At 46.4% G+C, this 10,416-nt stretch overlaps 1 protein-coding gene across 1 annotated transcript in view; it reads left to right on the forward strand.

The window, feature by feature from the left end:
- The first annotated feature begins 10,174 nt into the window (after positions 1 to 10,174).
- Positions 10,175 to 10,416, forward strand: part of SDF2L1 (stromal cell-derived factor 2-like 1) — a 3,891-nt gene continuing 3,649 nt past the window's right edge. Inside the window, exon 1 of the mRNA XM_010581628.1 lies at positions 10,175 to 10,396. Coding sequence (XP_010579930.1) covers positions 10,228 to 10,396 — 169 coding nt within the window. The 5' untranslated portion in view covers positions 10,175 to 10,227. The remainder of the gene's footprint in view (positions 10,397 to 10,416) is intronic.

Below are 10,416 nucleotides of genomic sequence, written 5' to 3' on the forward strand. Positions count from 1 at the left end.
GCGGGGGCAGGCGCTTTGCTGTGCCGCCGGTTCTCGGTGGTCGCTGCGCTAAGCGGCGTGAGGACCGGCGGGGGGGGGGCTCCTGCTCCAGACTCCCGAGGTGCGAGACCTGCGCCTGTAGCCGCGGGTGGGATAAGCAGTTCGGGTTCGTGCTCTTCGGTTGCTTCAGGGCAAAATTAATCATCCCATAATGTATAATCCCTCAATCTGTGACCCCCGTAGTAGCCACTTGCTCGTTTTTCCCCCGCCTTGGTTTGCTGGCAGCGGGAGTTTAGAGCTGCAGTTCAGTAAACCCTGGTGAGGAATTCCTCACAGCTCTTGATGCTGGGCTGGGGAAGGGCGGGGAGGACAGAAGAGAGCTCCAGGAAGGGCAACCTCTAACGCGCCATCGTTCAGTGCTGGATGTAAGCCAGTTCTGCACGTAAAAATCCTGTTTGTCCTGGCATTGAAATGCTCCTTTTTCTTACTGCAGAAGAGCTACTCTTGATCTACCAGAATGAAAGTGAAAGCACTGAGCAGCGTAGAAATGTTGAGTGGGAGAGATGATCAGCCTGCATTTTTCACCTGTGGAAGAAGATGAAGTTCTATCAACGTAGAACACACTCCTTCTTGGTCTGTAATGTTATCCCAAAATATTCACCCGCTCCTGCTACTGCAGAAAAAACAACAAACTGATGTTTGGGGCAGGGAGAGAGTGATAGTTCAGAAAGCGCTAGGGTAACATGTCCATGGATTCAGGGTAGCTGTCTTGGTGGTTGCTGTTAACCTGTCCCAGATCACACTGGGACTGGGACCCTTGCATGGATGATGGCGATTTCCATGTCTGAACCTGTGCCAATATGTAGGTAGGAGGGCTGGGGAAGAGATGAAACAGCTGTCAGGCCAAGCACGGGCTTCTTGGAAGAGCAGCTGGGGTGGAACAGGTTGGAAAAAGCTTCAAGGGTTGTTTCTGTGGGAATAGACTGACCGTCCTGCTGCTTAATTCATGGCTAAGGCAAACTCATTTGGGCTAACTTAGCTCTCTTTCATTGCAACCGCAACTCTGTTCTCAGTTCTGGGCTGTCTGTGCATAAAGGCCAGGTGTTCCCTCTTTCTGCAAAATTCAATTCCTCAAAGACAGCCAGCGTATCCAAGCCCCAAAGTCAAGGAGATAATATGCAGGCGCAACCAGACACTGACTGTCCTTCTCAGCAAAGGAAGAACCATCAGTTTGTGGAGACAAAGAAGCACAGTTCAGCAGAGGGAATTCCACCGCTTTCACACCCAGAGCTGAGGTATGAAACATCTGTATGTGGGGGCAAGAACACCTGTGTAGCCAATGGTTATCCATGTCTGTTTCCTCATAGGAACTTGGAATCAGTGAATCGAGGTAGGTTGCAGCCCTGTTGATCTTTAGGCTCTCATCAATTGCAGTTGCAGTCCATGAAGCAAACTGCTACAGAACTTTGGGAGGGCCTCTGCCTCCCACCTCAGATCACTCTGCAGCAGAAAAAAATGCTTCCATTAGCCTGAGGACACTTTGAGGGGCAGGTAAGATTTGGATGATTGTTTGTAAGAGTATTTTGATACTTTGAAGGAGGGAAATAAAAGTAGAATGGGTGGTAGCAATGTTATTCATGGAAGAATTTGATTCCTAGGCTGTGCTGTCCCTGTAGGCCCTGAAATGGGCAGCATGGACAATTCTGCTGGATCTAGAGCGGATGTCAGCTGTCCATCACTTTCTAGAGCTTACTCTTCCCTGATATGTAAATGAGCACTGACTACAGGAAATCATGGTGAGAGCTGGAGACAGCCTTCTACCCCTTGGTGACTCCTTTCTCATCGAAAAATGATGTGGAATGAAATTCCAAACAAATTGTGCTAAAATGCTGTACAGAACTTGCTAAATCTTCATTCTAGCAATTCCTGTGAGCATTTCCATCATTTAGTAGTTGTCTCTGTTACAGAAAAGTTGTTGATGCTCTGTAAGGGTTTCCAGTGCCCTTGGCATTTCAGAGTGGATATTTGTGCAACTACTACTTTCTTCCCCTTCTGGGATATGAACCTCACAGCCTGTCCACATTCCCCCAAGGTTTCACTTACTGATGAGGGCTATTACTATAACAGATGAAGTCAGCACAACTCTGAAGTAATGTAATGAATGAAAAACAAGTACCTCCTGCCTTTGCCAATGCAAATTCTGGGGGTTTCTGCCTCTGTCTAGTACTGTCAATGCTTCTTGCCACTGCACAGGTGAGAGGCACTGCATAAGAACCTTAGACAAAGCTTGGCTTCTCAGCCTTCTTAACCTTAGTATGTGTTTAATGCTATTAACAGTAACATCCTTCTTAAATATTGAATGCAGTTCCTGGAGGCTTGCTTTTCTGATTTCATTCCTCTTTATCCAGCTCTCCTTCCCCTGACTGGAAGCAAAAAATCCCCAGCAAGCAAATCTTGCCACTGTGCCACATCCCCCTCAGATCCCAACACAATGTTTCCTCTGCAGCCTGCATACCCCAGCTGGCTGCCAAAATAGCCCTTGCAGCCAACCCCCATGTAGTCCGGAGGAAAGTCTCTTACAAATTCAACCTGGAGCTGAAAGGCAAGGCAGGCTTCCTCTGGCTAGTCTCTCCTCTTCAATGAAGACATGAATGAGAATATTGGCCAGCATTTCTGGTGGAGCTGCACAAGCCAGGACATTTACTAAGCACAAACTGCATCTTCCAGCTTAACTGAAACAAAACACAGCCTTACCTTATCTTAGTCACAGAAGCCAGCAGGAGCTCTCTCTGTCCTCAAGTGCTTCACTGGTTTTGAGCTTGAATTTCTTTCCCTGAACTTTGAGTTATTCAGTAGCGGATTTAGAGGTTTCCTGTATTTCACAAAAGCATTTCCTAACAATTAATGGTTCCAACAAGCTGTCTGTTGACATAAAAAATGTATTTTCTTTTTCTTGTTCCCTTGGCTGCAGTGAGTTAGTTCATTTGGGATTACAATGGTAGCACAGTAGGACTTGGTTTGTCTTTTCCTTGCATGAAATTTTGTTGAAAGTGTGAATTGTAAAAGGCGTTTGAATGAGGCAAAGTAAAAACCGTTTTTTTAAATGAAAGGCTGTTAACATTTTCTTCTCTTCCCCAGCCTCAAAGCTTTGCAAAATCTTGGAAGTTCAGTGGCTTCTGCAGAAATGCTTAAATTAAAGCCTTTTCACCCCTCTACTGAGGTTGGATTTCAGAGGAAACAAGACATTCGTGTTCACACTGTCGGTGCCTGTCTCGGTCTCCTCTTAGTAGCAGTGGGATGCCTTGGCCAGTTCTAACCTCCTTTGCAGCAGAGGTGGAGGTCCTGCAACAAGCCAATGCAGCATGTGGCTCCGAGGCTGCAGTCCCCAAAATGATCTGTAGCCCAGGTACAAAACTGGCTGGTCAGTCGGCCAGGGCAGGAGATGAAGGAGGGCACTGCGGTGAGGCATAGCGCAGAAAGCAAAAGAAAATGAGTGGGCTTTTGCAGGGGTTGAGGTAGGTGACATGCAAGAGTGCTGTAGGGGCACGTGTTCATCAGCTGTCATTTTCAGCATCTGAGATGAGTGAACCTGAATAGAAGTGAAGAAATGTAACTATGAGGAGAGCTGGACCGCAAGTGCCCAGATTTCCTAAAATTCACGAACAAGACCTTGGGTGAGACAGAAAAGCGGGTTTCCTCGGTCTTTCAGGAAGCCTCTGTGCTGTGCGGGGCCGGGGCAGGGATGAGGGTGTGGGCCAGTGCTCTGAGGGCACCGGACCCAGGGTGAGGGTGCAGACCCAGGCCCGTGAGGGTACCGGACCCGCTGCGGGGCACGGCTCGCCGGCCGCTGACCCTGCCCCCTCGGCGGGTGCCCGCCCGCACTACAACTCCCGGCGTGCCGCGCGGCGGAGGCGGCCGGTGCGCTTGCGCAGCGCCTGCTCCCCCCCTCCCCGCCGGCATTTGGCGCGGTGCTGTCTGGGTAGGAGGCAGCCAGGCACGTGGGCGCCATTTTGTGGCGAGGGCGAGGCTTTCTCTTCCAGTATAGCTGGCGGTAACGGTAAAGAGAAGCCCGAAGAAGAGCAGCATGTTGCCTTTCCCGTCCCCACCCAGCTGCTGAGCAGTCCTTAACTGTGTGGGCTCCCCTGCCAGCTCGGGTGTGCTTGACAGGCACTGAGAGGGTCTCCCGTGGTGGGCTGGGGCTGAGCTCAGAGTAGGATGCGCGGCTGTCGGAGAAGGCAGGGAAGCTTCTGGTCCTGTCCTTCCCTGCGACACCCAGCTTAGAAGGCGGCTGGAAAGAGCAGCTGATGGGCAAATTTGGGTGTGCACAATGGCGGGGCATGCCTGATGGATTGCTTGCCCAAATCCCCAACAGGGAGCGGATACTGTAGCGGGGGGGGTCTGCGCAGAGGTGGCTCTTCTGAACCCTGGGGGGCATGGGCGCTGCTGCCTGAGATGAAAGCAGCAAAGAGCATTGCTCCAAACTGATGCAAAACTAATTGTATAACGCAGGATAAACACACTAAAACCCTGTGGTTAGCCCCCTTACTTGTGACTTGCAATCTACGGCATGTAATAATGGCTTCTTCCATCTTGTGTTGAAAAGGGTTGAAATCCCCAAATTCTAGGGTATATCTGCTAAGAGTCAAAAGGCTTCCCCGCGCACCACATAAGATGAGCTAGGTGGTATACCCATCATTTTCCTTCTCCCTTTTTCTGAAATCATCTGAATTTACACCAGCACAAAATAATGTCAATACCTGACCAGGTGCATGGTGCTAGTGAAAGGCAAAATTTGCCATCATGACCTTATTATTAACTTGACGCTTGCATTAAATTATGGCGTACTGTTAAGTACCAAACTCAAATCCTCCCTGATGCAGATAGCAGGCCTCTGGTCTTCAGTGAGACTAGGTATTGTTCACTGATAGTGAATTTTAATCACCTTCCTGTTTTTCAGAGGGTTATTTTCTCTTTGCTGCATTTCCTTCAGAATGTCTAATGCAGAATAAATATATAAAGATGCCTGGTCAAAAAAGAGTGGGGACAGGGAATCCTTCTACTAGACAATTAAATGATGGGACCAAAATAGGTACTGTTTAACTGTGGGCATTAATAGCTTAACCTAGACTATCTGATTCCATTAACTGTTTGATTGCATCAAAACTCAGGACCTCAGTTTGCCCTCTCTGGAAGTTATTATACTATCTGGAGCTCATTTCTTGGTTTTTGTGATAAAGGTACCTAGAGGAAATTATCTCTTTATTTATTGAGGTCAGAGAGGGGCAGATTTTATAAAAGATGCATAGATGTTCAGTGGAATTTTCAGAATTACATGAATATTTACCTACCATTGAAACAGATGTCTAGAAGTTTTTCAAATCCTATTAAGCAAAAAATTATTTCAAAAGCTGCCTGAAATGATATAACATCCATTGCATTTTTACATTCTTACACTGAAATAGAAAGTTAGTCATCAAAACTACAATTCCGATTCATGTCTACAAATTCAAAATAACTTCCTCAGTTTCAGTTTACACTGTGTAAGCAAGAGCAGAGTTAAGCCCGAATTTGATTTTGACAAATGTTGATCAGGAGCTATTAAAATGAATTAAAGATACCAGGGGCAGGTCATCATGTTAAGAAAAAAAAAAAGAAAAAGGTATATTTTACATATAAAGTATTAATGCATAAAATTTTAATCATTGTCTTTGATTTTTTTTTTTTGACAGCTGGAAATAGTTTGCACTTCCTCTACTTCTAAGCACTCCGCTTCCTAAAGGGGTAGAGTGGGGAAGCAAAAAAAGTAAAGTTGGGAGGATACAGGTTTTTCAGAAGTCACCAGGAGATTGTTGACTCTCCTGTTGAAAATTCAGTCAGACACATTTTTATCTAACTGTGAAAAAATACTTTCAGATTAGCTTGGATTTATGTTTGTTCCTGTTACAAAGGTACACCCGGAGATGATGTTTGGCTTCAAAAAACTGAAGGGCAATGGCATAAGGCTATCAGCACAAATTAACAGGGCTGAAGCAAGGAAATCTGAAGAGTTCTTGTAAATCTCAAAAGCTTACATCAGAAGTGGGGGACAAAAAGATTTTGCCTAAACAAAAAATGAGTATCAGCAAAGTAGAATTAACCAAGAAATCCATTAACCAAACTATCACTCCTCTGCCAGAGATGACAGAACCACTGCCTCCAAACTTCCCTGAAAGTCTACTACAAGAGACAGAAGACTCACTAAAGCAGGCTACTGCTGAAATATAAGAGAAAAAAAAATCTAGTAGTACAAATGAAGAAGAGACAGCTGTAGAACCATGAGTATTCCTTGTCATCTGAAAAGAATTCTTTCTACAAAAGAGCAAGTGTTACCAATGAGAACATTGGAAACTCCTCAGCAATGTTACTGCACATGTAAATTAAGCTGGCAGATCACTTACAGCAATTGTTGTCATCTCTCAGCATCACTGACAGCACCTGGAAAATCTCAGCTGATTGAATGGAAACGCACAATAATTCTTTTGGAGCCCTGAGGGGAGATCCCATCTTCTTGAAGGACTAGCATCAGTCAGGAGATTAGTTGAGAGATGCTGACAATGTTACTGGACACAGATCACCAGAACTCCACAGAATTTTCAAGGAAGTCCTCTCTTTCTCAAAGACTAGAAACAGAAGACAGCAATAAAAAAATCATCAACTCTTCTTCCCCAGATGAAGAATTCTTCAATTTAAATTTGTATATGTTCATACTTTTTTTTGTCAACTCTCTTCTGCTTATTTACTTACTCTGCTTATGCTTACATTATATCTACTGAATGCAAAAATCTGAATAGCTGATTTTGGGTCTCTAGTCCTTAAACAACTTGGGCTGAGTGATAAGAAACTGTGTAATTCTATAATTTTTTGGCAAGCTATCTTTTTTGTCATTTCTATTTCTCCCTGGGTGACAGCATTTTATTGTTATTACTACTGTTTACCATTTGTATTATACTTAGGGGTCACAATTAGAAGAGCTCTGTTGTAAGGCATGCCAATGGATACAAATGTTTGATCTGAAGTGAGGTTTATAACCATCAGTTCATCAGTGTGGGGTGAAAGAAGGAGACAGAAAAAAACACAGAATGTTTACAGGCCTGATTCTCTACTGTTACTCCCTTGATTTCAGTACAGTTAATCTTTACTGATATCAGAGAAAGGACCAGATGCAGAGAAAAGTCAGTGGAAGAGCTCATGTGGAGTTATTTTTGTATCGGATACTAATATCTTCAGAACTGTGCCCTATCTATTTTGCCTAAGGTTAGTGACAGTCTGAGAAAGAATCCAGGTGATGTTACTGCAGTATTCTGCGTGAATCAAGGGCTGTCTGTACCCAAAGATGCACCAGTGCTTTTTGGGGTGTAGACCAAGCCCAGGAGTTGCCCGCTATGCTACCTTAGTTGTCAGTCACTGCTTTTGTCATGCAAAGCAAGCAGAAAGCTTAAAGCATGTTTAACAAAGGCCAATATGAAAAGAAGGAAAATCCTTTTCTATAATATGTTGCTTTGGGCCAGCATATGCCCTCTGAAATTTTCTTGTGCCACAGATTTCTCATTCCTGTATGCTAAAAGCATTTGGCACTGCCAAATCCACTAAAACCTGTTTTTCAGGGAGGGCTAGGTTATATCTACAGGTGCACCTGAGTGGAAATGGTAGGCATTTTCAAAATCCTTGAAAATCAAGTGTGCACAAGCACTGCAGGGTTAAGTGATTGAAGGCAGAAGGCATTCTAGTTACATTTTGCATTCTCCCCTTTTACAGCACTGTTGAATTATTTTGTTCATGTGTGTAAACAAGAATCATAATGAGATACCTTTCAAAAAAGCTGATGTTTCCATTACCAATGTGCACTGTCACATAATTTCTGAGGTAATTTCACCTGTAGCTTACAGCAGTCTACTAGAAACAATAGCAGGCCCTGTAGCAATGAGGTGGCTGTTAATTGCCACGGGTGTTTGGCATTGATGGGGTTCTTTGTTGGCAACCGTTCTAACCCAATTATGTTTCTAAAGTAGAACTGAAAAGCATTGTAGGGAGCACCATGTAAATGGCACTAAATGCACAGAGACTGAGCGACCTCCCAGAAAGATAGACAGGTGCCAGCTAAAGCCCCATATGATTGATTTTCCACGGCTAAAATGGCAACCACAGACATCTGGTTTTGCCCCATTTATAACAACAGCAGCAAATGTGAGCTGTTGTCTTAGTTAGAACAGCAAGGCTTCTTAGAATGACATAGAAATATGGCATTTGACTATCAATGGGTGATCTTTTGCTTTTCTGTGAGCAAACATTTCTACTTCCAGCAGTAGGAAGTGAGTTTTTAGTCCTCAGAAAAACACACCGAGTCTGTGTGTGTATGTACATGTGCACGTATGTGACTGAGTTTAGTACTCGGGCTTGTTTTAATGCAGGCCTGATGTTTTAAGTCGGAGGTTTTTCTTAGATGTAGGTATAGCTATACAAAATGGGCCAAAGCCAGCATAAAGAAAACTAACCATTCAGTTGAGCAGTATCATGTGGGTAGCAAAAAGCCTTGCAGATCCAGGACTGGTGGAAGAGATAGTCAGCTGAGCATCTTATGATGTTTCCGCTAGCCAGCAACACTAATGTGCTTTCTAAATGATCCTGTAATAGAAAGTGCAGTGTTGCTGTTCTTTGCTGTTGCACGTGCAGAATACCAAGTGCCCTTCTACCTGTTTACTTGCTGCTAGGAAGGTCAAAAGCTTTTGCTCTGTTAAATTACTTTGTATTCCTGGGAGTGTTACATGAGACTCACACCAGACTGTCTGATGTGATGCATGGGTCAATCTAATGAGCAGTTTCAGAGGCAGAAGGTAATGGGCTATGGAGGAGTTCCTGTGTCCTTTGTCCATGGCTGCTTCCTATTGATAAGCATTTTTTGGGGGGGGGGCATGGGGAATTCTTCAGTCTGCAAAACTATGCAATGAAGAACAGTAGGTATGTTAATTTATGCAGTTGTCTTTTATACAGAAGAGAGTTTAATAATCTCTCTTTGTTAGAACTTCACAAAAGAGACTGAATCACAGAAGGTGAACTTCCAAATCCAAAAGCAAAGATGTGATCACTACAGCTTAATGATACAGCAACCATTGTTAGTTCTTTTTTGTATAGTATTTATGCCCTATCATCAGACGCTCTAATATAATCCAGAAATGACTGGACCAGTGGTGTATTATTATGCAAGACAGTTCACTACCATGAATTTCCTTTGGTTTTCAACATTCTTGTATTTGTCTGTAAATCCAAAAAAATGGGTGCATATTTACACAACTGTAAGAGCCAGAACTGCAGGGAGGAGCAGACCTCAACATGCCACCCGCCAGCTCTGAGCTAGAAGTGGCCTGAATGCAACAGCATGGGCCGATTGACCTATTTGTGCCAATTCTGGCTCCCTGAGGCTGTATCTGTACCATTACCCCTACCTGGCTAGTAACCTTAGAGCTGGTTTATGCCTGACAGTGCTCTCACTGTGAAGACATTTGTTCTTCCCTGCCCCTGATGACAACCGATTGACCAGTCCTTGCAGCATGTTTTCTCCCAAGGCCCTTAACAATCAGAGTGACCCGGGTACTATTTTTTTTTACAGCCCAGACTACATGTTAGATGAGAGGGCTGCTGTAACAAACCTGGCCTGCTCTCCTCCGACATAAACCAAACTCCCAGTGAGGGAAGCACAAGGAATCCTGTCAGCGCTGACCCGGGGGTAGGGGGGTGCTCAGGGCTATCGCCCGCTGGAGCGCCCGGCAGCCGGGGGTGACAATGCTCCGGGCTCGGGTGCAAAGGCACCCGGGGATGGAGGCACTGCGGGCCCCGATGGGCGCTGCCCCGGCCGACGGGGCCCGTCCCGGGGGCCGCGGGCCCGACCCGCACCGGGGACCCGCCTGAGGCGTCGCTGAGGCAAAAGCGCCGCGGTCCCTCCTTCGCGTCCTTCCCTGGGAGGTGCCACGCCGCTTGCTCTGATTGGTCACCTTTTTCCCTTTGGCCCAATGAGCTCCTCCCGCTGTAGGGTTCCCGGCGGTGAGGTCACTAAGCCGTGGCCCAATGCCGAAGCGAGGCCGAGCAGAGGGCGGGCGGGGATTGGCCGGCCGCGGTGCTGGCGTGGGTCGATTGGCCGGGCCCGCGGAGGCGGTGCGGAAGCGCGCTCCGCTGAGGGCGGCGGGGTGGCGGTGGTGCCGGCCGGGCTGCGGCGCGATGAGGGGCGGCTGCCGCCTCTTCCCGCTCCTGCTCCTGGCGCTGCTGCGCGGGCTGTGTCACGGCAGGGAGCCGGCGCCGGGCGCTGTTACCTGCGGATCGGTGCTGAAGCTGCTCAACACCCGCCACAGCGTGCGGCTCCACTCGCACGAGGTCAAGTACGGCTCCGGTGAGCAGGGCCGGGCCGGG

The sequence above is a fragment of the Haliaeetus leucocephalus genome, unplaced genomic scaffold (genome assembly GCF_000737465.1).
Source record: "Haliaeetus leucocephalus isolate CR32 unplaced genomic scaffold, Haliaeetus_leucocephalus-4.0 Scaffold802, whole genome shotgun sequence".
In the NCBI taxonomy this organism is placed as follows: Eukaryota; Metazoa; Chordata; class Aves; order Accipitriformes; family Accipitridae; genus Haliaeetus; species Haliaeetus leucocephalus.